This window comes from Sceloporus undulatus, chromosome 1 (assembly GCF_019175285.1).
Source record: "Sceloporus undulatus isolate JIND9_A2432 ecotype Alabama chromosome 1, SceUnd_v1.1, whole genome shotgun sequence".
Classification (NCBI taxonomy): domain Eukaryota; kingdom Metazoa; phylum Chordata; class Lepidosauria; order Squamata; family Phrynosomatidae; genus Sceloporus; species Sceloporus undulatus.
The window spans coordinates 294,585,216-294,612,761 of NC_056522.1; the positions used below are offsets into that span (position 1 = coordinate 294,585,216).

At 40.0% G+C, this 27,546-nt stretch overlaps 1 protein-coding gene across 1 annotated transcript; it reads left to right on the top strand.

The window, feature by feature from the left end:
- On the top strand, positions 1-26,831 carry CCND1 (cyclin D1). The gene is made up of 5 exons (XM_042473694.1): positions 1-544; positions 2,384-2,599; positions 3,509-3,668; positions 10,586-10,734; positions 23,395-26,831. The coding sequence occupies exons 1-5, from the start codon at positions 347-349 to the stop codon at positions 23,548-23,550; spliced, it is 879 nt and encodes a 292-aa protein (XP_042329628.1). The 5' UTR covers positions 1-346; the 3' UTR covers positions 23,551-26,831.
- The last annotated feature ends 715 nt before the right edge of the window (positions 26,832-27,546 follow it).

Here is a 27,546-nt window from a genome sequence, read left to right on the forward strand (position 1 = left end):
AACAACAGTCACGTCACGGGGACTCAAGACAGGAGAGTTTTGTTGGAAGTTAGAAAGTTTTGCAGCCTCCAGAGGGCTGTAGCAGCAGCAGCAGCAGCAAGCGAGCAAGCAGTAGCAACAGGCAGGAGGAGCAGCCAGCAAGTTAGCAAAGCAAAGCAAGCAAGCATCCAAGGAAGGAGGAGGCAAGGAAGGAAGGAAAGGGGAAGGAGAAGAAGGAGAAAAGGCCAGAGAGAAGTGACTCTAAGCCTTGCTGCAAAAGAATAAATAAAGGAACCAGGGAAGCCGGAGAAGGAGAGGGCAAGGGGCGCTTGCAAGGAAGGCGCGGTGCAGGCAGCGCAGGGGAGCCATGGAGCATCAGCTGCTCTGCTGCGAAGTGGAGACCATCCGGAGAGCCTACCAAGATGCCAACCTCCTCAACGACCGGGTCTTGCAGACGATGCTCAAGGCCGAGGAGACCTGCTCGCCCTCCGTCTCCTACTTCAAGTGCGTCCAGAAGGAGATCTTACCATATATGAGGAAAATCGTGGCCACTTGGATGCTGGAGGTTGGTAACAAAACAAAAAGAGTTTCTTGCAACAACAAAAATGCAAAAAAGGATCAAATATTATATATTTATTAATATATTGCAACTATATATATATATATATATAGTTGCAATAAAAGCATTGCTGTGTCTTAGTGGCGTGCCTGCCTCTTTTTTGCTCACTTTCCTCCCTCTCTCTTTCTCTCTTTCCCTTGCATTTCCTGCACCCTAAAAACCTCGTTGCAAAGGCCACCCTTTCCTCTCCTCTTCCTGCCTCCTCTTGCCTTTTTATTTTTGTTGCTTTTTATACAATATAATATTTGTTCACATACACGCACCCAGGAGTCCCAATATTGGAATGGATTTGGGCAAAGAAACCTAAGGGGATGGTGGTGGGGGTTCTCCCCGAAAAACACACACCAGCAAGTGGAAGTTTTGAAAGTTTCCCCCCCAAAAGTGTCCCCTTTCTCTCTCTGTGTTTCTCTCTCTCTCTCTCTTCCCTGGTGGCTCTGGGATCCTGGGTCGGGATCCATGGATCCCAGGAGGAGCTCCAGAGGGTCCCCATTGGGATCCCCCGACCTGACTTTGCCTTTTTGAGGGGGATTTTATTTAAAATTAATAAGCCATGGACACGTATGCAAGTGCTCTTCGTGCCAGTATTACGCGCCATCTTTGTTCTTTTTTTTATATTGCAAAGGGCCAAGGGTTTATTAATAACTGGGGAAGGGAAGAAGCCCGCCTGAGGGAAATGGGGGGCAAAGGGGGATCCTTGGGGGGTCCCTGGGCTGAAAACTTGGGGGGGTCTTTCCAGGGAAGTTTCCTTTGTTCCCAGAAAGAGAGAGAAAGAGAAAACCCCATGCCTCCCTCTCTCTTTCTCCCTCAGGAAGACAGACATACTTTCTCCTCATGCAGAGGTCGCCCGCCCAAAAAGAGTGTAAATTTGGGGGTCCCCCTCGGAGGACGCCTTCCAAAGGGGTCCCCTCAGAAGCAGGGGAGCCAGGGCTACATTTTCAGCCCTTTCCCGAAAAGCTGGCCGCCCGGGAAGTATTTTTAATTAATTTTCGAAAGGCCGGCTGCTGGCCGATGTCGCACGCTGCTCTTCCTCTGAGGGGAAAAGGAGATTTGGAGAGGAGTGGGGGGGCCCTTGGGTTTGACTTCGGGGTGTCTCTCCTGAGGGTCCCCCGGGGCTTTGGGGGGCTGGGATCGATCAAGCACCGCTTGGGCTTTGTTTTCAGCCACTTTTGGAGCCCCGGGTGATTTTTTAAATATTTTTAAATATTTTTTGAAAAGATGACGTCTCTCAGGGCAAAAAAGAGCGAAGCGCGTGGAGCTGCCTCTCCTCGACGCCACCTTTGTGTCTGAGCAAGAGGGAGACTGGGGGGGGGGGAGGCAGCACCCAAAGTCCATTGGAGCCAACAGGGGGCACCTCAGCCCCACAGAAAACCCCAAATATTGTGGGGCACCCCCTTTTCTACGTCTAGTATAGGGCCAGGGCCCTGGATTTCAGGCCTTATCCCTTCTTTTAACCCCCCTCAACGCCCGACCACGTTTTTCAACGCCACATTTTCCCCCTCACTTGCGACTTTCTCTTTCAGTTCTCCCCCCTCACTCCACTTTCACACAAGACACTTTTATTTCTCTTGATAGTTTGTTGGGTTTTATTTTTATTAATACAATCCCATTTAATTGGCTTTTCCTCCACTTTTCTTTGAAAACTTGGAAGTTCTCTGCTTTGAAGGAAAAGCAAACAACTTGGTTCCAAAACAAAGTTTAAACTGGTTTATTTCAACTCTCTCTTTCTCCTTGTTTTTCTCTCCCTTTTCTCCCCTTCTATTTATTTTTTCCCCTTCCCCTCTTCAGGTTTGTGAGGAGCAGAAGTGCGAAGAGGAAGTTTTCCCCTTAGCTATGAATTATTTGGACCGATACCTTTCCTTTGAACCCCTTAAGAAAAGCCGCTTGCAACTGCTGGGAGCTACCTGCATGTTCGTGGCCTCAAAAATGAAGGAAACCATTCCTCTAACTGCAGAAAAACTGTGTATTTACACTGATAACTCCATTAGACCCAACGAATTACTGGTAATTTCATACTTTGCCTCGTCAGGGAACTAAAACAAAGAATTGCACAAAGGAAAACCAGCTGATAAATTCTTGCTATTTGAATCTTGTAAACATATACACCTCCTCCTCATTTTTAAGACTGAAAACTGTGGTTTGCTCACTTGACTTCTTCCCTCAGTTATCTGTGCAAACTTTAATTTAGTTGCATGAACAGGCACACGTGGAAAACGTACAGTTGGATACGTGGCCAGTGGTTGAGCACAAAGGCTCAAATGCTCAATATTTCCAAATGGGATGCAGTCCTGTCTGCACAGTACTTGGAAATAATTCCCAATCCCTTCAGAGGGATTTTATATTTTTAAATAAGCGTGCACCAGGATCAGTTGATGTGCCATCCTAACATTGGGGCATTGGGTGAGTAAGCCTTGGGGTATGAGTTAACCCCGTAGACAGCTGATGCCCACATTGTGTGGTAGATTAATTGAATGAAAATTCCCTAATATGTTAAATCCTTATTATGAACTCCCAAGAAGGAGAAATACAGGAGCAAGATTGTGGGGGAAAGATAGGTGTCTGGCGCCCTCTTGCGCTGGAAACCAGAGGCCGTGCTGGTTAATGAAACACTGGTTGGGAGCAGCTGGGTGATGATGGCGCTGGGGGAAGCGAGGGGGGAGGGAACCGAATTATGTAATTTTCATGTAGAAAGGCGCTTTTCCCGCCTACTTCCCTTCTTTGGTGGCATTATGGCTGCTGCTGTGTTTGGCAAGAACCCAGTTTCTGTAGCCTGAAACATGCCACCCGAAAATAAAGCTTCCATAGGGTGTTATGATAGCTGCAAATTTTGCATTTCTAGCCATGTGTAGAAAAGGAATTTTTGTAACCGGGGGTTGTTTTTTCTCCTCTTTCTGTCTTCCCCCTTCCCCATAGCAAATGGAGCTGCTTCTGGTGAATAAGCTGAAATGGAATCTGGCTGCCATGACCCCACATGATTTTATTGAACATTTTCTAAATAAAATGCCTGTGGCTGAGGACAGCAAGCAGATCATCCGTAAACACGCCCAGACTTTTGTGGCTCTATGTGCTACAGGTATGAGCCTTGCACCCTCAAAAACGGCGTGTTGCGTGTGTGTCCGTGGGCCCCAGCAAACACACCCTCTTCCCTTCCCCACTGCCCAGAATCCCATAGTGCACTCTTGTAAATGGGGAACTAAATGGGACCTAAATGTCATCATAGATTATGCTTGGTGCTAAACACAGTCACGTTTTCTGACTCTGGATTACTTGGCCCAAGGTGAGTTTTGTCAGAAAAGAAGTGGTATTGTTATTGTGTGGTTTTTGTTTTTTAAACTCCCCTGTGAGTTCCAGAATTTTGTGGAATACCTGACAATATTAAACAATGTCAGTCAGCCTGAAAGAAAGGCTAGGAAGGTTGTCCATTGTGGGGCTTTAAAACCTCAGAAGTCTGCCAAGGAGACCTTGGATTGGTAGGCCTTTGAAAAATCTTTTTGCTCTTGCTGCTGCTTTACAGTCCTTAGGGTAAAGGCTGTGTATCTGCTTTCCCTGGAACATCTGGGGGAAAATGTGCCCCTTCTTGCTCCTTCCCAGTGCTCAGAATTTCTGGCAAGAGAGCAAGAGGAGAAACATGGAAATGTGCAAAAAGCTCTCTGGCCATGAGAGAGAAAGCTCTCTGCCGTCCGCACCCAACTTGACCACGTGCTCTGCTGAAGCCATGTGCTCTTGAAGCCTCAAGAGGAGCTAGAGACACCCGACTCAACTATAGGATTTCACAGAGAGGCCTGGTTTGGGGTTTCACAGGCAGTCTATGCTTGCATGCCCGCACTCTCAAGCACCTCCCCATACTTAACTTTATTTTCTCAATTTCCTATCCCTCCCCCAGTCCTTAAACAAGAAGACAGGGTGTGGAGTTAGAAATGCTTCATTGCATTCCTATTCTTTTGATGAACTGGCTGTTTTTTGGGGGGTGGGGGAGGAAGAGGGTGGTAGGCTCAATAGAAAAATCCATTGGTAGACGGAAAAAGAGGAACAGCTCTAGTGCGGCAAGAATGTTCTAGAGTGGCCAAAGAACAAAGAAGCAAAGTCTGCCAGAGCACATGTTCCTTTAACAGGAAGTTTCTAGTGTTAACTCTCTCAGATCTATCTCAGGGTTAGGAATGTTTTGTTTTCTGGCTATGGTTGGATTGTAATTCTCATCATCATTGGCTACACCAACTAGGGCTGATGGGATTTTCATTCTTATGACTAGAGGACCACATGTATTAACTGATGCTTTCAAAAAAAGCCACATGTACCAAGAGTTGATAGATGGATTTCATATAGTACAGCTCATTCGAAGAAACATAATCCCAGATGAGCATGGGACTGCTTGTTTTAAATACAGAATCCACTAAAATAAAAAATCTGAATTACATTTAAAAATCCAAGGGTGAAATTGATGCTGGAGCAAGATATAGTGATGTCACAACTGAGATGAATTTTGTGGAAAGAACAAAAATAAAAATGAATAATAGGCAACTTCCCTTCCGTCATATTAATTTTATATGGTCTTTCTCCTACTGCGTGTTCTGGTTTGGAAATTTAGCCAAAGAAAAAACATGTCATTATTGTATTTCAAGCTTGTCTTTCATTCCAAGTCTAACATTAGGATGGTAGGTAGTATTTTTTGTGGAGGGTGTTGGAAAATATTTGTTGCCAATACCTTTCGAATCACTCAAATATTATTTATTTATTTTGCTAACCAACTTTGGGGGGGTACCCAACTTAATAGTATAGTCAACCATGCTAAAAATCAAAACATTCTGCAGTAGCAAAACTTATTGGTGGGATAAGCCTAGTTCACAGCTGTAGCTTTAGCTTAATTTACTTTTTGTGTGTTTGTTTCTTGTGCTCATCCAGCCCCCTCTTTCAAATATGGGGATGTTTAACCTGAGTTGTTGCACTGGCAGAAACAGTTCCACAAAGAATAGTTCAAAGGTTGGAGTCTTGCAAAGAGCCAAGTACTTTGATCTGTTGTCAATGTTGTTATGTTTCTTTTTAGAAGCCACCTCTAGAGGCCTATCTTAAACATTGTTTGAAATGCCCTATGTACAACTGGAAAATGAATTGGTGAATACAAACCTTGTCCAGAAATCTTTTACACCAGTTTAAAGGAGTGTGGAGGTCAACAAGGGATTCTTCCTCTCCCTATAACCCCAATAAATAGTGCTTAATAGGGTGTTACATTGGTGGATTTATCCTTAGAAACCATTTAAAAATTAGTTGACTATGGATGCTTAGAGATCAGAGAAAGAAGACAGGATACATGGCTCTGCCACAGCTTGGACTAGATTTGCCATTTCTGTGTAGCGCCTTTCTAATTTGCTAGGCTTCACCTTGAATGAGTTACAAACTCTGTTTGCAAATGATCAGACTATTGAATGCCCACTGAAGTAAAGATCCTTTTTTACTATTGGATATTGTTTGAAGCAGTAAAGTTGCTTCCTTTAAAGATTTAAATAAGGAAAGAAAACAATTTAAGCTTGATGGAGGTAGGATGGGGGAGTTGGAAGATTTCTATGAGTGGAGTTTTGTTCTAAATATAAAAAAGATTACAAGCCAAGGTGATGCTAAAATGGATTTCTTTTTGTGAGCCTCCTTCAGCTGTCTGCCTAGCCCAAATGGATTTTCTTTGTAATTTTTGTTTTGTTTTGTTTTGAATATGTTTTCACCAAAGACTCCTTTTGTGCTGTTGGAGGCTTGGGGCGGAAGGAGAAGAACAAGAAAGGGGAAGAAAAATCCTTGAGCTGTTTAGCCTAATGAATAGGGCCCTGGCATGGTTAAGCAATGGAAGGAATAGCAGAAATGAAATGAGCTTCATTGATCCAAATTGAGACCACTGCTAGCAACTGGAAGTGAAATGATCAAGAGAAGCAAGTGGGAGAGATGGGGTAGTATAATTCGTTGTGTTCCTCTGAGTTGGATTTCTGATAGTTCCTGAATGTGATTTTTTTTTCCTCCTGGCACAAAAAAAAGCCCTTCCTTTGAAATGGGTTTGCAACAACTCTTCTGTTCTCTGAGCCTTTCTAAAATTGGAAGTCTCAAGGTATGTGACCAGTTGGAACCTGTTGCATCTTGCAGCCAGTGATTTATGTTCAGAGGTTTGATTTGCCTCAATGAAAAGATTTTCATTCATAGCCCCCAGCTCTCCAGACGGATGGAATTGCTGCTCCATTTAAAAAGGAAAAAGGGGTGACTTGCCTTGTTAGGAATTTTTTTTAGAAGCGCTACAGCGCCTAGATGCTTGCTTTGTCCTCCCTTCAGGGTGGCTGGCATTCTTCTCTCTCCTCTTTCCCCCCCACCCTCCCTCCCTCCTCTCTTTTTAACAACACTGAAGTTGTTTATTCTTTTTGGATGAAGTCTCAGATAGGCTACTGGGGATGTGTGCTTCAATTGAGGGGGGCCCCTTCCCCATTGTAGCTGTGTCAGGTCTAATTCATCTCACCGAAGCCCCCTTGTTCCTGAGCGTTCAATAGCGCAAGATGAGGCGATGGAGACTGACAATGATGCCACACTCTTCACTTGGGGGCATCCAATTACAGCCAAGCAGGGCCCCCCTGATTAATATGCTGAAATTAGTGGTCTCTGCCACAAATAATTCCTTGTTGTGTTGCAACAAAAAAGTCTGTCCATGTTGCTTGTTCAGAGTGGTTATGAGGACAGACACAAAACCGACCATTTAAACTTCATTATCACTCATCCACCTTGGAAAGAAGGAGGGTGTGACTAGAAATTTGTGTTCTTGTTTATTACTTCTTTAAAGAAAAATGCTCTACAGGTGCCAAATGAGCAGGTAGTTTTGTAATTGTGTGAATCAGCCCGATTTTGGACCTTATATTTCACACATGGGATATTTTATTCCAAAATTGGGGGGAAACCAATAACGCTGCTATGTCAGTGAGATTGGGAAGAATAAATATCTTTGGCCTCTAAAAATATGAGTCATTGAAAGGAAGCCTCAAAACATGGTTGTCGTGTGCCTTCAAGTCGTTTCCGACTTATGGTGACCCTATCAAAGGATTTTCTTGGCAACTTTCTTCAGAAGAGATATTGCCATTGCCATCCTCTGAGGCTGAGAGTATGTGACTTACCCAAGGTCACCCAATGCATGATCCTGGCTGAATGGGGATTCAAACCCTGGTCTCCAAAGCCATAGTCCAGTGCTCAAACCACTACACCACAATGTCTCGAGACATGTTATTGTGGTTAAATGGCAACATATATGTATCAGGTGTAGGCAGCCTAGTGCCTTCCCTGAACCCAGCCAACATAACCTATGTTCATGGACTATGAAATGGTTATTCAGAATTCTCAAGCCTCCAAACTGCTTATCTTTTGAACAGTTCATCTCTTAGACACCAGGACTACTACCATACTGCAGAAGTAATGCAGTTTGACACCACTTTAATTGCCCTGGATTCGTCCTATGGAATCTTAGGATTCATAGTTTGTTTATTCATAATTTATTTAGCCTTTTCTGTCAGAGCACTCTGACAGAAAAGGCTAAGTATCTCACAAAACTACAAATTCCAGAACTCCATAGCATTGAGTCATGGTAATTAAAGCAGTGTCAAACTACCATTAATTCTGCAGTGTAGATGTAGCCCAGGTTTTTCTCCCACTATCCCCAGGTAGTATGGCCAGTGGTCATATTGGCAGGCAGTGGTGCGATAAACTTTTCTACTCCATTATATTTTTAATTGCCAGCTCTGTCTCAAATAATCCCATTGAAAAAGTGTGTATTGCTATTTTGAAGTGGTGCCCTTTTCAGATGTTTAAACATTTGGACCTTCAGAAGTTTGGGATATCCACCTCCCAACGGAGATGGTCAGTAGTAAGGGAGTATGTGTGTCAAAGTCCGAAACATCTATTGTCAACAGGTTAATTTTGAAATACTGGGTTGTGTCCAGTTAACTTTTCCAAGTGGATGATAAAATGCTCACATCAGCAGAAACATGGGAGAGAGTGATTCACCTTTCTTGAAGCCTCCTATGCAATCTAAATCTGATTTGGAAAGCTGGACACCATCCATGTAAACAGATATGGTAGAGTTCTATAGAGGAGAAGCAGAGGGCAAAATCCCACTGAGTGAACAGAAATCTACTCACACAACTTCAGATTGGAAGGAAGGGAGTAATCCTGATGCTGTTTGGTTGATAAAAATCAATAGCATTACGAACAATGTACAGTATTCAGAAGTGGATTTTAAGAATGAAAGCCAACATTATGTTGACAGTCTAGGAATCAGAAAAGAAAAGACATGTCTGTTGTAGTCTGTAGGAAATGTTTATAAACGCATGTCCATAGGCTGGCATTTCTGCTTTCACTCTAACTGAGCCCAGTTCCCCCTCTTTAAATCGTTGGTTATGGTCATGAGTGACATGTCTTCTTAGATGAAGATTGTTAGCCTAACAATAAAAATTGTTACCTGGTTGTGATGGCATAAGAAGAAATACTGTTGATGGCAGTTACAGCCCATGCAATCTTGGGAGTGGCTCTAGCAAGACCTACAGCAGTGCAGTCTGGAAGTGGGCCCAGGCTGTTGTCAGCATGGTGTCACATCAGAATGTAACTGATTGTTTGCCAGTTTTTGGGACCCCATTCACTTAGTTGTGCCAGATTTACATTAGATCCCTGTTGCCAGGATAGAATGCAGTCACTGATAAGTGGATAGGTTGAAGCCAAACATTTACAAGAGGAAGTGTCAGTTTAATTAGCTGTGGATCCACAGCTATTGCTATATTTGAGAATCTCAGCTTTTGTTAAGTGGGACTGACTTTTCTGACTTATTTTTAAAATGTGCTAAGATCTTTATCCTGTGTGTGTGCAGTGAGGAATAAATTCAGCAGGGAAATACATCCTAGTAATCATGATGATGACAGAAGCCCTAAGCTGCAACTCCATGTTATTTACTTCAGAGTAAATACCGTTGAAATTGGTGCAATGTGCATCTTAGTAAATATGGAGCTCAGTGGTTAGGTGCCATTTTGTATATTGCTCTCTAGTGATAGGAAGTTGTGCTTGAATATGTAGGAAAATTAGATAATTAAAAGTTATGGTTTGGACATCATCAAAATCCAGTTTCAGTGTTGGCTCCACTATCAAACCCATAGTAAGGTGATAAACACAAGTACTTATTGCACTTCTAGACTTGATAAATTCTCTGGGAAGTGCAGAGTTAGCATATTAAAAATCTAAAATGCAGTGAGTGAAAAAATGGAAATGACACATAAAAAAGCCAAGCAGCAAAGAGTGAAAACAGTGCAACACATAAAATGAAAATAAAACTAACAGCAAAATATTTTCATGGCCTTAGCTGAATGCAAAGTTATAGTCATATTTCAGAGGAACAATGTATAGTGCAGTAAGATGTAATTACTCATCTATCCGTTTTCCTTATTGATGGCAAATAAAATCTGTATCCTATTCTACCCAGACTGGTTTCTAAGGCATGTGTACAGCAGTAGCATTTTCCAAAACCAGAAGATGTTTAGGGAGTCACCTGGGGACACCAGCATGGTGCCTTCCAGGTGTGTTTCAGCCAGGCAACTACAGTGCCACTGGCTGACAATAATAGGAATGACAGAAGAGGCAAGCTTTCTCTAGAACACTGGTTCACAACCTTTGGTCCGCCATTTGTTTTGGACTTCAGCTCCCAGAAGCCCCAGTCAACTTGGCCAACAGCCAGGAATTATAGGAGCTGAAGTTGAAATCACCTGGAGAAGCAAAGGTTAGGAACCACTGCTCTAGAAGAATGGTAGGCCTAGATCCTAACACTTGCAGGAACATTTTTTTTGCAGTATTTAAAGAAGCCTTTAGCTGCATGTTTTAGGTTGCTGTGCATCAGCCTTAGATTGGGTAATCTTTTTTTACTTGCATTTGTAAGAAATAGTGTATAATAATAATAAACAACCTCATTTCTGTTTCTTTGTTTGTTTTTTCCCCTAACAGATGTTAAGTTTATTTCGAATCCACCTTCCATGATTGCAGCTGGTAGTGTGGTAGCAGCAGTGCAAGGTCTTCATCTTGGGAACACTAACACATTTCTCTCTTACCAATGCCTCACACATTTCCTATCAAAAGTTATCAAATGTGACCCGGTAAGTGATCAATTTACTGCTTTGATGCAATGTAGTGATCTAATGTGAATCCATGTGCCTCAGCATGTCATCTGCTCTGCTTGTGAAGTAGACTAGAAGCAAGGGCCAAAAGTTATTTTGCCTTGTATTTTCCAGTGGCTTGTTGTTTACATGGGTTGCCAGACGTCATCCTGTCTGTATTGCTTGGGATGAATGCCACCACCCTAAGTCTTCTAGTAAAGGAAGTGCCAAGAAAAGAAAGCAGAAACTCTTAAATCAAGGCTATATTGATTTGGTTTATTGGTAATTAAGCTATTGAAGAAAGAATGGTTGCAATAAACCAACTTAATGATATTTTAGCTTTATTTCTGACCATTCATAAGGCTCTTTCTAATGCTAAATGATATAGGAGAAAACATTCTTAAGGAGGTTCTAATTATCTAATTGGTTTATTGCATGACAGACCTGAACAGTAGATAATACTGAATTCCTTCCTCTCCTCCCCTGTTCCTTTTTTGATTTTAATATGCTTCTCCCATGATCTTGTGAAGAGGTAGATGGTCCTCATAGGGATCTCCTTTCTTTGCTCTGCAACTTCCTGAAGATGCTCATCAGTAACTAGTGAGCAGTAAACCTTTCATGAGTGAATGGGCAGGAAGGGAGCCTACAAGGGAGACCTAAAGTCAATGATCCATGCCCTAATGGTGCGTGAAGTTGGAGAAGAATTTATCTTTGTGCTGGAACAATGAAAACCCAATAAATAGATGTTTGAAAAAGGTTCTTGTGAGGTCTTTAAGTGCCAACAATGAGTCAAAGTCAGTTCTGTGGCTTGCAACCAAATGTTTGGTGCACAACAGAAGTCTTCATACCATAAATAAATAAACAAAATCTAAGAGTATGGAGACATGTTTTGTACTAATCAAACCTAGTTCCCTAAATAGGACTTGAAAGTTCATAGTAATTGGAACATGTTGGTATTGCATTCTGTGGGTTTAAGATGGTGATCATTTACCCTTCGCAGTATTAAAGCATAAGCTAGTCTTTCTGTCAAGATTACATATATTCAGTCCAAGCAAGTTGTTTAATCAACTGCTTGCTCATGTCCAAGGTTCTACTGAATTCACTGTACTCTTTTAGCTTGTTACCAAATTGAAAATCCAGTTGTTAGGCTCAACTAGAGTAGGCCTATTAAATAAATGTAACTCACATAAAATTCTTATTAATTCATTGGATTTAACTGAATTGGGACAAACAAGGATTTATGTCATAGAGCCCCAGAGAAATGTGTTTTGTTTGGAAATAAATTTCACTGAAAGCCACACAACCTATTTTTGTATGGCATGTATACTGTTAAGATGCACTGTTGGCATCTCCTTTGTTCATGTTCAACAGTCTTTGCCATACTTCCAAATGGTCTTCGTTACCTTGAGTAAATGGGACACACAGGTGGTAGTTTTCACCCTGCTGTCCTAAGCACGGTTTTCTGTCTTTGTTAAAAGTATTTCTGTGGGAGTTTCGTTGGATTCAGTGGCAGTTGAGTTTGAAGGTAGCATTTTAAGTGTTTCAATTGCAACAGTTGGAATTCACTGCCTGAGCTCTTGGCTGTTTCAGATATTGAAAGAAGATGAGGTAGTTATTCCAGCAACTAAACCTATATACCTTTCATTCTGTCTGCAAACATTGTGGGTATACCTGGCTACTGACCAATTCAGGACATTTCACTAGGGACCTAATAACAACTAAAGTGATCTGCTTTGGTGTACTGATAGTGAATATCTGATTAGAAAAGGAAGCAGTACTTAAACATTTCTGATATACAAGACTGAGTAGATCATATCACATGGCTGATCTCAGAACCAGGTGGAACAGTGCATTTGAATGTGACCTGCTTAAGGTCAGATCTTGTTTTAAAAGGAAAGGAGTTTTATGGCTGAAAACAAAAGCTTAGACACAGAGGGACTACTTCATGCCAACTGTGTCACATAAAGAAAAACAAAACTAAATCCCAAAGTATTAACGTTGTTCTCTGAGCTCTTGCTTTGATGAAAGCATGAGAAATGCTGTAGAACATATGTCTTACGTGCAATAAGTTGCAGGTAGAGTTCTACTTGTACTTGTTGAAGATATTGCAAACAGCAATGTTTTCAGCCTGTGGTCATTTGGGCAGGATTGGCTTCTCTGTGAGGAGTCTCCACCAGGCCTCAGAAGTCCTCAAAGTGGCTGCTTCTTGCCTTGGTAGTAGAAACCCATCTGAGTAAGGTGTCAGGGATGGACTATCTAGAGCCATAGCAGCAGAAAGGAACCCAAATGGTATATATACTACCTGTGTTGCCAGGCCACCTTGCCCACATGCCTTGATTTGAGGAGGGGCCTCTGAAGCAATGTACTCCTCCTCCTTTTTCAGGCAGAAGGGAGTATAAAATTTGAAAATTGCAATTAGGTATAGAATCATAAAATAGGCTGAGTCTCTCAGATCCAAAATAATTGGGCCTAGAAGTGTGTGTGTGTTTATTTGTTTGTTTTGTTTTTTGGATTTCAGTTTGTTTTCAGATTTTGGAACATTTCTGTATACATAAGGCGATATCTTACAGATGTAAACCAAATGTAAACATGAAATGAATTTATGTTTTAGATGTACCTTATCCATATAGCCTGAAGGCAATTTTCTACTTATTTTCAATATTTTTGTGCATGAAAAAAGTTGGTGTATACTGAAAGCAAAGGTGTCACTATCCCAGCCACCCATCTGGACAATTTTGGATTTTGGAATTCCAGATAAGAGAGATTCAATCTTTACAAGCAAACTGAGCTTTTATTCTTTAAAAATATGGCTGGAATCCTGTACGTTCTTTCACACAGTGTAAATCTGTGTACATGTAACAAAGTAGAGGTGATAAGAAACCCAGTTACTGAATTTCAAAGATGTGTAACCAGTGCACATTGGACGTGCCTGCTGTTCACCAGAACCCCTCATTGGTGTCACATTGCTTATTGCTCCCTTTACCAGTCAGGCCACATAGTTATGAAGCAGCAGTCCTCTACCGAATATGGACATTGTACATCTTCACAATTCTGTTTCCTGCACACTTAAGCCCACTTATGAGTGCACAATGGCCCAACAAGATTCTGGCCAATATCTATCTTTCTCTTTACGCTTCTGTAAGTAGTCTTTGACACATCCCAAGATTTTTAGATGGTTAGACCAGAGCATATATAATTGCAGTATGCTAATTTTTAAAAATAATAAATTGTCAGAATCGTGTTCAAATTAGCAAAGTATGATATATTCAGAATGTATAGGACAAAAAAAGGTAGTACTTCCATGGGAAAAAAAATCCTTTTCCTTTTTGAAAAAGAGCTGAAGACAGTACTGCCTCTTTTTTTTCCTGCCAATTTTTTTTAAAAAATACATTTAAAATAATTTTTACTCCTGCAGTAGCTTTTGTAGGGCTGGAATGTCAGGAGCCATCATATACAGTGCTAGGTCAATCTTTTGATCTGTCTAGATCGCCATTGCCTACATCAGAGTGCCAGGCATTCTTGAGAACTTCACATGGGGTTCCTTCTTTTGCCTTGGAGATTTCAGCAATTGAACCTGGGATCTTTGGCATCAAATCAAGTGTTTTTATCACTAAGACTTTTCCTGGAGCTGTATTAAAAGCCAAATTTTTGAACCTTCCTCCAAATTTCAGGCAAAGCTTGTGAAGCATCTTAGAGAGTGCCTGGTGCTTGGTGTATAGCTGTGTGGATGTGAACATAAACATTCACCTCATGGAAGTTATAGTAAAAGTGGGAGTCTCCAAAACTAAACAAAAGAGTACCACTAAACACTGTAAGACCTAAAAGTAAATCAGATAATTATTTGTATTAATATTAAGTATTATTGCTTTGTTACTTGTTTTGGGGGGGGCTTTCTTGTTATTTTTATTGAGCTGTATTTTGAATTATTAAGAACGTTGGATACCTTAAGCATAGCGTTTGTGTTCAGCCTTCTGAAAATGTTATTTTAGTACTATTAAGTAGAATGTGATCCTAGAAGCCAGACCAAGAACCTTACTGTTTAAAAACCACAGGATCATTCATCTGAACATTTTAAAATACGCTTAACAGGTCTTGGTTTGAATAGGTGACCAAGAAGATTTGGAGGTTTCGTGATTAAACTTTTACCTTTAGCCATGAGATAGTAAAAGCTAAAATGAATATCACCTGATTGAAATTCCCTTAGGCCTGTTACAGACTGCCAAAATAAAGCTGCTTCGGGTCTCTTTGGAGGTATGCTGTTTAAATGATGCATGCATCCTAAGAATCCAGAAACTGTACCAAAGCTGCACTCCAGTGCTTAGGAATGGAGTGTGGCTTTGGTGCAACCTCCGGACTCTTAGGACCCATGCATCATTTAAATAGCATACCTCCAAAGAGACCCGAAGCAGCTTTATTTTGGCAGTCTGTAACAGGCCTTAGTGTTCATGTTTATGTTGGAGGAGTCCAATTTCCCCATTTTACTTTTGATCAGTGATAATTAGAAGCAAGATAAGCACAATTAGAAGAACTCTTGGACTGTTTCCCATCAGTTGTGTTCTTGACCCCCTCTTCCAAACAGGTTGAATTTGGCCTGGCATTTATTTCAAGACCATAAAATTCTACATATGATTGATTGGGTTTCCATGTTATCTGTTAATATATTGGAATTTATTTCTCAAGCCTCATACAAGAATCTTCTTGTCATAAACCACACATGACAGGAAATGGTACATCAAAGGATTCCTAAATCTTCTCTCTCTTTCTTAATTTCCTTCGTTATCTATGCTCAAATTATCTGGATATCAACCCAATCACTGTTTTTGCTACACTAGAATTTTTTTGCTCATATTAGTAAAACTAAGGCAAGAATTTGTTCTCAAATGTTAGTGGTAGTTTGGACAAATTTTAAATGGGTAGAAGTTTTGTGCATGAAGAAGCAAGATCATGGCCATGCATTGGTCATCTGAGTGTGGTGTCTTCCTTTGTATTATTATAGGCCCATATGCTAGATGTGACATTTACATAAAGTCCATGTACATATGAGTCCAGGATAAACAATATATGAAATCCAGGTACCTACTACATAATTTGAACTTACATGGATATGTATATATGCAGAGTGTGTGTGTGTGTGTGTGTGTGTGTGTGTGTGTGTGTCTTCCTGTCTAGATGTTTGCCCACCTATCTAGCTACATACCTAGGTAGGTAGGTAGGTAGATAGATAGATAGATAGATATGCTGTACATTTATGTATCAGATGTTTCCTCAAACAAATGTTATATCCAACAGCTGGATGACAGTGGTTCCGTTAGTGAGCAGAAGTTGAGAGTCATTTTCACTCTCTACAGATCTCAATATACTTAGATCATCTACATTTTAACACCTGTTGCCTGTATCATTCTAAATTAGTGAATTTTAATATGTAACTACATTTGATGAAACAAAAATGCAAAATAGAATCATAGAGTTGGAAGAGACCGCAAGGGACCATCCAGTCCAACTGCCTGCCATGCAGGAAATCTAAATCAAAGCATCCCCAACAGATGGCTATCTAGCCTCTGTTTAAAGACCTCATTCAAACGCCTTAATTATTACTATAATACAAAATATACAGACCTAAAAGTGCCACATTAAAGTGATATGCCAAGATTACTTCACAAAGATAATGGGTTGGATCCAGACTTCATTGTGTTAGACTAGCTAGTTCTTGTGGTCCCTTCCAACCTGTGATTTTATGATTGACTCATTATCAACAGAAGCAGGGTAATGCACCTTCTACTGAATTATCCTATAACCCCTCAGACTCTTTGAAAATCTACTACAGGGTGGATGTTCTGGAACAGGGACAGAACTGCAAATGGTGGAGGGAATTGGGGGGAAATGCCAGCTTTTTCTTCTATGAACAGAACAAGCGCTTAAAGCTAAATTAAGATCCAACACCTTATCCACTGATGGAAACATTTTTATTGTTTAAAAATCCAAATGGTATTGCCTACATTGAGATATACATGAAGCTTGCTGACAAAAATAAATCAGTATTCTTTCTTGAAGAGTTGTTTAAGTTAAAAGCCTCAATCTTCATTTAATGTAAGCATTGATAGATGGTAAGACTAAGTAACTGCATGCCTTTAGTACTAGTAGAATTTGACTTGAGACAATCTATTGCATACATACAGTTTCTCAGGAACAAATACAGCCAGTAGGTTGCTGTTGCCAAACATAAATATAATTTTGTCAGTGATTGCCCCTTTCTTTTCTGGAGGGACCACATTTCTTTGAATTTGCCATGCAACACAAGAGACCTTAGAGGAGAAAAGAGATCACATTGCACCAGGCAAAGAATGCTGCTACCACAACCATTCTCCAAGTTCTTTAGCATGTCATGGCTACTCCCAGGGAGTAGGGAATGTTATAGCATCCTTCTTCATCACAGGCTTGGGTGATAATGAGGTACCAAGTGAGTTTTGTTTGCTGGTTATGAAATTAACAGTGCTTAGTGGAGAAGTAATTAAAGCTGTTGCCAGACCTGCTATCAGACATTTTAAAAATAACTTTTTTGGATCCCCTCTCTCCCGAATCCACCAAGCCACTCTGGCCATATTCTAAGGAGAGGTCGTCAAAAAAATAAGTTAACAAATTCTGGCCCCACACCACCACCTTTCAGGTATACTGTTTTTAAATGCTTTTATGTTTTCAAATTGCATTTTATTCTTTTAATGTGTAGTGTGTTTTAATACTGTACTAGTTTAATTTTGTTCTAATACTCACTTCTGTATGTTTTTAATTGTATTGTTCTTTTAATTTGTAAGCTGTTTTGTGTCCCACTTTTGGGGGGGGGCACAGGATGATGACAACGATGATCATATCATAGAATCATAGAGTTGGAAGAGAGTGCAAGGGCCAACCAGTCATGTTCAGATAGAAGATCTGTAAAAAGATAGATTGCTGAACACAGAAACCTGATTGTTCTAAGGTTATAAACTGCATGAAAGGAGAAAAGGAGTAAGTAGACTCTTGTCCGCCTTTCAGCTTCAAGCTCATGGGTAATGATTGTGAAGGTAACAGGCAGATTCCACAGCCCTACACTTCCTTTCAGTGATCATAATTTTGAATATTTATATACAGCCCAAGTGACAGTCTATGTCACTTTCTGATCAGAAAATCAGGGGCCACAGGGAAGATTTGTCCTTGTCAGACATTGTTCAGAGCCCAGAGTGGAGGCAAGATACTTATCCCAACCCTGGCTTCTCAACATCTGCCAGAAGACTAAGTCAGTTGAAGCAGCTGAAATTATTGACTGGCTACCAAATGTGTTCAACATTTGTGGGTTTTGCTAATAGCAACTCACTTGCAGTATTTAAAATTTTAACATAGCATACATTTGTCGTGCTTCCCCAAACCAATGGACCCATCTTTACTTAGACACTGTCATTCCATTTATCTTGATTAGTGGATCCATTCCTTTCTGGTGAAGATCCCTGGGGTTGTAAATAAGTACTGGGTTGCTTTGGAAACACAGCATGAGTTCTAAGGTAAACTGTTGAGCAGCTTAACAAGGTAGACCTTGGAAATTGTTATTTTATTAGGGTTATGATCCTGGTTTTACCGTTGAAAATACCCTTTTTTAAAACTATCTCTGTATATAATTGCCTTAAATCTTATATCTGACATGTGGAGAGCATGGAAAAATTTCTTCCCTTGGACTTAAACTCAGAATCCCCTATGCAGAATGGCATGGCAATTGGTACTGGGCCATAATACCCTAAAAAAGTAAATGTTCCAGGCTGTGGAGTTTCATTATTTGAATTGAGGTGATAATGTTTCATACATGGATAGGTAGGGCATAACTACAAGAAAAATCTGTACAGTATTGTTTTCTTCGAGTTTGGAATTGCTGAATATACTACAAATTGAATCTCCCTTATCCAGAATTCCAAAATCCGAAATACTCCAAAACTTTTTTCATGGGTGCCTGAGATAGTGACACATTTGCTTTCTGATGGTTCAATGTACACAAACTTTTCTTTCATGAAAATATATATAATTACCATCAGGCTATGTGTAAAAGGTATATACGTATGAAGCATAAATGAGTTCTGTGTTTAGATCTGATTCCCATAGCCAAGATAACTCATTATTTACCGATATGCAAATACAAGTATTCCAAAATCCAAAAAATCTAGACTTCAAAACATCTCTGGTCCCAAGAATTTGAGATAAGGAATACTCAGCCTATGTATAGTTATGGTTGGAACAGTTGCAAGCAGGTAGACAAATATCAAGAGTTTTTACATTTCTTTTTGACGTGAATCCTTTCTGGGAATTTAAAAACAATTGTAGGTTGAGAGAAGGTATTTTGTACCATGCAGAGACCATGTTAGTGCCTTTTGTTGGGCAAGGCAAGGAGTAGTAGGCTGCCTACAGCATAGTGACTTTAGGATGCAGAGTGTTTCTTTTTGCTATTTAAAATACTGTGTCTCTGTCAAGAGGAAATATTACACTAGAGTTTAAACCAGTAAAGGTCAAAGGTTATTTGTTTTCAGTGAGCTGTAACTGATGGCCTGATCTGCTTAGAGGTGGGATTAACCTCCCTCTCCCTCAGAAGGGACTTGGAGAGAATTGCTTGCTTGGGTTTTTAATCTTATTTTACTCCCAATGCCATGTAGTAGAGAAGGTTCTTGTGGCAGTGGAATCAGTTGAAAAGCTGGTAGATCACACAAGAAGCCTCTGAATGAAGGCAGAATTGAAACAGGAAAATAAAGAAAACAGCAGGCAGGTCACCATCTCAGGAAAACCACATTCATTTTCAGTCATGCACATCCTAACACTTTTGACGGCAATTTATCATGGAAGACTGGGTTCACCGCAAGGGCTAGCGCATGTCATAGGTTAAATCAGAAAAGGCAATCCAAAAAGGAAACTTCAAAGTTCCTTAATGCACAGAGTTAAACATGTTGAGCAAAGCTTTTACAATGTTTGTTAGAAAGACAGGAGGTAAACAGTAAGCCAGAGGAATTTCACCAAACTAATATGGGAGTGTTTGTTTTGCCTTTCTGAACCAGCCCTGCACACTTGGCAGTGAAGGTGTTGTACTAATATAAAGGAATACGTGTGTTGATGATCTCCCAGGTCTCTTTCCATTTTTAATTTCTAGTTGGTGTGTCTGTTACTATCAGAGCAAATTCCAGAAGAGTAGCCATGGTAGTCTGCCACAGAAAAAGAATTTTTGTGAAAAAGAAAAATTGTGGTACCAAAGGTTCATGCCCCAATAGATGTGTTACTCTCCAAGATTCCAGACTCTTTCCCCCACGCTTACTAGTGGTTCCCAAACTTTGGTGCTCTAAATGTTTTTGACTTCAGCTCCCAGAATTCCTGGCTGTTGGCCAAGCCAGCTGGGAGCTGGAAATCCAAAACACTTGGAGGACCAAAGTTTGTGAATCACTGGTTTAAACTTAAAGGATTCTCAAAGATTCTGGTGTATCCTATGAAATCAGATGGGATTTTTGAGCAGACTGGCTAGGTTATCATTAAGTTACTGCAGTGTAATACATACTGTGATGGACTCAGTAGCGGTGTTGGGAAAGTCTAATGTATGTCAGAATAAAACTAATAGTTGTATTACAGGCACCAATATTCTCCAGACTAGCTTTGTTTGTCAGCTTTGAATTGCCTGGTTTCTGTCCTGTCTAGATGTTCTATTAGCTAGAAGTCATTGATTGTTCTGGATTGTAGAATAAGAATTTGGTATTTAATAAGAATACAGTTGCCCCTCCTAACTCACAGATCTGGGATCCCCACCCTCGAATATTTGCAGGGGTCCAGAACGGATCCCACGTGAAAATGCAGGGCCAACTGTACTTGCTTTTTAGCTATTATTATATAAAATCACTGTTGGCAGAAGGTAAATTAGGATTTACTGGCAGATCCCTGGATGGAGTCTCCTTCTTTGGAGGTTTTTTAAACAAAGGCTGGGTGGCCATCTGTTTGGGGTGCTTGGTTGTGTCTTCCTGCATGGCAGGGAGTTGGACTGCATGGCCCTTGTAGTCTCTTCCAACTCTATGATTCTATCTGCAGGAATTTTTGACTTTTGACTGTTGAGCAGCAGCAAGAAAGGGTTCCCACCTTCCTCCTAAGCTAGGCTAATATTAGGAGTTAGTGTGGATTTGCCTTTGTCATGGAAGTCATCTCAATGTGTGTGTCATGGAATGCAGTATGTTCTCTATGGCCTGATACACATAGACAGAAAGTGGTGTGGCAGCAATGATCCTAGGTTTTCAGAGCTTGCAGCAACCGCACGCTCCGAAACCCTAGAATGTGCCATTGGTTTCCTGGCCACACGGGGGCCACCATGATGACGCACACAATGCACAGTGTCCGCACATCGCACACAGGAAGCGGCTTCATAGGGCTGCATCGCAACCTTTATGATGCTACAAGGAAGAAGTTGCTCTAGGCAGCTTCTTCCTGGCTGCGTATCATTCCCACGCGGTTTGGCTGCTCCTGGAACGATACACAGCAAAGAAGGGCAGCATTTTGCCACCCGTTTCTACAGCCCCTATATCAGCTGGGAGTACACGATGGAGAATCATCCTTTGGTGGGCCTTCTAATAGGTAGCTCATTGGCCACTATGCAAACTGAATACTGAACTAGAGAGGCCTTTGGTCTGGTCCAGCAATCCTCTTCCTGTTTTCACACAAAAAACCCCCAACAAATTAATTGTGGATGTGGATGGTGACAAAGCACGCATGGTGTTGTCCCTTGGATGTAGGATGTGATTATTTAGATATACACTTTTCCCTCCACATTCACTGGGGTTAGGGACACAGGACATTCGTAAATATGGAAAAACTGCAAATAACAAAACACTTTTTTTAGCAGAGAGAACACATCTCTAGGAATCTCTAGGTCCTCCAGTGCAACTTTGTGGTCAACATCTGCCAGACATTGACCATAGAATTGCACTGGAGGAGCTACAGATGTCCAGTGGTGAGTTCTCTCTAGGAATCTAGGTCCTTCAGTGCAACTTTTGGTTAAAATTGACCATAGAGTTGTGATGGAGGACCTAGATATTCCTAGAGAGAACATATTAATAAAATAAGTGAATAAAAGCCACAAAAGTCAAAGCTGCAAATGTGGAGAGACAAGTGTATTATCGTGGCTTTTTTCAAAGTGTTACACCAATATTAGTGATAAAGAAAGAGGCCAGTGTTATTTCATTTGAGTGGACACTTGTGTCTTTGGTATTGTGATAGCTAAGCAAAGATCTAGAAGAAATAAATAACCTGTAATTATTTTTACACAGTGTGTGTGTGTGTGTATTAGAGGCAACCATGACAAGTATCTATAAGGCATAAAAGGGATCCGCTGGCTCAAGTGGTTAAGACGCTGACTCTGTTGATTGCAAGATTGGCTCTTATCACTAGTCCGAGCTTCTGCCAACCTAGCAATTCGAAAGCATGCAAATGCAAGTAGATAAATAGGTACCGCTTTGGTGGGAAGGTAAACAGCATTCTGTGCAATCATACTGGCCACATGATTACAGAGTAGTCTCTGACAACTCTGGCTATTTGGCTTAGTAACAGAGATGAGCACACACATCCCTATGGGCAGACACGACTTGACAACCTTGTCAATGGGAAATACCTTTACCTTTTAGAGGCATCTATAACAGGACCTATAAGGCATAAAGTCCCTAAAAGCACAAGATCTTTACAAATACAAGGTGCTGTAGGCTATATTTCAGAGGAAGGGACTGGCAAAACCACCTTGTTTCCTTGTCTGAGAAAACGCTATGAAAAATTAATACACCATAAGTGAGCAAATGAATTGAAGGTGCATACACAGTTAACACACAGTATCCTGTTCCCAGGCTTCTACCACTGAATTTACCATGGGAAAGACGACAGAACAGGGAAATCGATTTTTTTTAAAAAACTTTTTTAAAAAAAAAAACACTTTTTAGTCAAGGCTCCCAACATACTCCCCCCCCCCCCCCCCATTTGTAACCAGGGATTTGTTTACTAGGCAAATCAGATTAAGAGAAGCTGACACCTGGAAGTTGACCATCCCTGAATTCATACATATATAAACCATCAGCTCCACACACATAGTTTCTTTAAAAAAAAACCTCCCAAATCTGAATACTCCGACATAAAACCAGGAATCAAAGCAGCAAATTACAGTAAAAAAAAACGACGTGATGATCTCAATGCTGGGGAAGGCTTGATACAAGGTCCTCAATTGTGCATGTAAGTGGGCATTGCTCAATGCTTTCCATGAAAATGAGGAGGTCAGGGTCAGGCCGAGCAGTGTGCCTTGTTCCCCCTAGTACTGTAATTAATATCTAGTCAGGTTTCCATTGTGATTTTTTTTGCTGGCAGAATCCACCTGCTGTCTCTTGCCTGCTTTCAATACTTGCTCTAGAGAACTGAGGTCTGTAGAAGAAAGAGTAAAGAGAAAGTTCAGTGATGTCAGTAAATGTCTGCTAGTGTGGCACAGTATTTAGATTTCTTCATATGTCATGTGCATTTGGCTTTTGAGTTTGAGAACACAGTGGTGACCATGGTTTAAAGTAATTATTTTCTGAGGTCTTTCTGGATGGCTTACAATTTGCTCTGTATTCTCTAAAGAAGTTTTCTCGTTCTCTTAAATTTCCCCAGGATTGTTTACGAGCCTGCCAAGAACAGATCGAATCCCTCCTTGAATCTAGTCTACGCCAAGCACAACAACACAACATATCTTCAGAAACAAAGACTGTTGAAGATGAAGCTGATCTTTCCTGCACACCCACTGATGTTAGAGATGTGAATATTTAAGGAGGACTTCAGATTTGCTTGCCAGTACCAGCAAACAGTGAAAGGGCATCTGAGAAGGAATTGGAATCAAGATCTTCTCCCCCAAGAAACCTTTTCTCCATGACTCTTTGTACCAGAAGGGAAAATGTCATTCATTCTTTTCTTCGCTATTCCTTCCTTCCCTTTGTGACTTTAACAAGGCAACCCACACCCCCTTCCCCCAACTGTCTTAAAAAAAGAAAAAAAATAATATTTGCATGATTTCCAGGGGTTCGCACTACAAAAATAGACTTTGTACAACAGTAATCAACTAGAATATTTTTTTTTGGGGGGGGGGTTATATTAAAAGTGTTTTTGTCTGTATGTTGTAAGAATAGGCATTAACACAGATGAATACATACACACACACATAAACACACAATCTCTCCAGGGGAGTTAATAGATTTGATTCTTGCATTTTAAAAAAGCCAACCATTTTTAAAGTAGAAGAGGGTTTTGTTTTTGTTTTGTTTTTTAGGTAGATTATATGTGTTTTGGGTGTGTGTGCTTTTTTCCTTTTAAAAGTATAGCTTTAATGCAGTTCTAGGCTTTTCTGTATCTTGCTTGCTTATGCATTTAGTCACTTTATAAGTCATCTGTAAATGTTTATTTTATCCCCTTTAGGTTGTTATCCTCTTCACCTTATAAATGGTCAATGTAACCTTTACGTTAGTATATGTTAGTATACAGCATTATTATATGTTAATCTCCTGTGCCTGTGGATTGCCTGTGCATAAGGCTTCTAGGGTTCCACCATAGTGTGGCAAAGAAAAGGTCCAACATACAGTTCCAATGGTAAAGAGAAATTGCAATAGTGACATAATATATTTGTGTAACCTTCCTATTTTTCTAGTTACCTGTGTATACAAAAACTGCTAGTTTTTACCCAAAAGATACACCGCCTAATTATGTCCAGGTTGAATCCACAGCTTATCTTTTTTTAAAAAAAATTGTTTTAAAACCATTCCATTTCAAAGCACTTTCAGTTCATTAGGTATAGGAAATACTTCCTTTTTTTGTGTGTGGGAATTTTTTTTCTTCAAATGGAATGGTTTGGAAATCATATATATATATAAATATATAAATATATATATAAAGTGCTTGTGTGCAAACTTGGAATTGCAAAGCAAGTGCATTTAACTATGGTGTTGAGGAAAGGCGTGTTTCGTTTTTTTCTGAAGGTTGTGTTCCAGTCAGAGAAATTGCATTCACAAAATTGCCAGGATATCTTCCTAACCTTTTCAGTAGAAAATATATTTAGAAATCTTTTGGTGCCAATTCATATTTTTAAATAGAAATTTAGGGGCCTGAAAGGTTTACCTATAGGACACACATTTTGAGAATTGTCTCTAGATGTTGTACAACTGAAGGCTTTTAAACACTAAAATATATAATTTATAGTTAAGGCTAAAAAGAATATTTATTGCAGAGGATTTCAGAAGGCCAGTATAATTTGTAAAATGACTCGCCCCCCTTGATTCTGAGAAAACAAAAAAGATCTTTCTGCCCTTGATGTTGCAGTTTTAACTCCTCTTACTTACGAAGCAAGAACTTGTCAAAATAGTACCACATTTGGCCCAGATACATTTCCAGTATAACATTAAGAAAGCGCCATAGTTAAAAGTGTAGAATTGGTGTACTTGAAAAAAAGTTCTTAATCCAGTATATTTCCCTCTTTTTGTTTAATTTAGCTACAAATAGAAAATTTGCACATCTTGGCTATGTATCTTTTTATTATTGTAGAAAGTAGCTGAAGGGACTTGGACATAGCTGTTGAAGTTGATGCTTGAGGAGAATGTGATGGCAAAATGTATGTGAGAAACTGCCGCTAAGGTGTTGATTGTAAAAAAAAAACAAAAAAAGTTTTAAAATGGAAAAAAAAGGAGCGGAGGCTCCCATTTTTTTTTATTGAGCTGCTATGGATAAATTCCCAGCATGAGTTGAAAAAAATTAACATTGCTTTTCTGTATCTTTGTCATTGTGTTTTGCTGCTATTTTGTGGTCATTTTTTTTTTTGTTTATACAATGTCATATACTGCCATGTTATAGGTTTTAAATTTTCTCATAGAAAATTATATTATTGACATCTTTTTTTTGGGTAGATTTTTTTTATGTGATCAATTTTACTTAATGTGATTACTGCTCTATTCCAAAAAGGTTCCTGTTCCACAATACCTCATACTTCAGTTAACCGTGTTTAGATCAGGTTTTAATGTTTGTTCACAATGCCTCATAGTTCTACTGCAAACTGAAATGCATTGGACGTTATTCTGAATGGGTCTCGCGATTTGCAACTAGTTTGTGCTAATTTTTTAAAAAACAGCAGACATTTCAGAAGATTGAGTAATGTCAGGTTCTTTTGTTTTGTGTTTTTATAAAGCAGATACTTTTTCTGATCTGGGGTTTATTATCATAGTAGTTTTAAGCTGTGTTATTAGCCACATTTGATATATGAAAGGTGCATTATAATATAACTCTTATATGCCCTTTGATGTTTTCCATCAACAGGGAATCATCATGCGGTATGATAGGTTATCTTCTGGAATTTAAATATTTTGTGTGTTTAATCTGTTATGATATATTAGGTTTTTTTTGTTGATGTTAATTATAGCATAATGCTAATTTAAAAAAGCAACAGCCTGTAAATCTCATAAGTAAGCCAGCTAACAGAGTTGTACGGTGAAGAATAATCTAGTTGCCTGTATGCTGCTAAACCAAAACAGAATTAGAACTTCATTTTGAGGGCAAATGCAGTTAAGATCCTACCTAAAGCTTATTCAAATGGAAAAGACAACAGCCTTGTAATACTACTATAGCAGTCGCAGGACCCAGGAGGACTGAATACATTCTGTCCAAATTTCAGGAACATTTCTTACTGCTTACCTCATAGACACTTCTGTTTGTGGCATCTCTGTGTCTCTGAACCAAACAAGATTGTTGAGTTAGTGGTTGTTGGTTATATTAGGTGTTTCACTGAGAAACAGCAGCGTGTACTGCAAATTTTAAGTATTGTACGTACGAAAAAAGGCCAAATGCTGATAAGCAGGTTCACGTGCCAACAGAGATGCTTTATTTGTCACATTGTTATAACGATCTATAGAAAGCAAAGCAATTCAGATTTGTACTTTTTTATATATATATTGTACTTATTGGCATCACTGGTCTGAAATGCACATTGTCACGAACAGACCTGTAACAGATAAGTTTCCAGCAAAAGAAAAAAAACTCCCCTAAAAGTCTAGAAATAAATTTGTAAAACCCAAGGCTTGTTGTGTTCTGTTATTTTTGTTCAAACATTAAAGGAGGTTGATGAGCCACAGATACATCAATCTGCAGTGCAGAGTTGTTTACCCCTTTTAGGAGAACTCAAGGAGAGGAATAATCTAGTTTGGAGTCTGGTCTCCAAATTAGGGCTCAATCTCCAGGGTTTTTTTTGTATGCCTGGTTTTGAGAGCTACAATATATCTTGTTACTATGTTGACCAGTGCTGGTTCCAGGTTTGATGGGGTGCCCTTGAGCAAGATAACAGCTTTAGGAAAATGACTTCCTTGGACTGGGATTCTAAGGAGTTGTTTCTGAGAGGAGTTGTTGGGAAAGTAACTTACAAGATCTATTGCAATGCCCCCTATAAAGCCTACTTTCTGAGGCAACTTGTCTCCTTCTCACCACCACCACCACCATTTACCACTGCCTGGTTACTTGCTTTTCTTTCTGGGCCCAATATATCCAGCTGCCCAAAGAAAGCAAAAGGTAGGTGCTGCTCTATGTCTTAAGTTTGTTGGGAAATGGGTGACAGTGCAACAGTAAGGAAGTTCCAGGAGGTGAAGCAATTGGATCCCCCAGAAATCCTTTCTAGATTGTATTGGATATGGCTAGGCAGTGAAAATAAAGGTTGATTCAGGAATTGAACCTAAGTGTCCATTATATAAACCAAACACAATTGGGTCCTGATATGTGATTGTGACATACTCCTTTGCT

Bases quoted from the DNA above. Each gene is read 5' to 3' on its own strand.
- CCND1 (XM_042473694.1), top strand. From the start codon at position 347: ATGGAGCATCAGCTGCTCTGCTGCGAAGTGGAGACCATCCGGAGAGCC. The intron at 545-2,383 runs GTTGGTAACAAA...TCCCCTCTTCAG, and splicing joins TGGCCACTTGGATGCTGGAG to GTTTGTGAGGAGCAGAAGTG. The intron at 3,669-10,585 runs GTATGAGCCTTG...TTCCCCTAACAG, and splicing joins TGTGGCTCTATGTGCTACAG to ATGTTAAGTTTATTTCGAAT.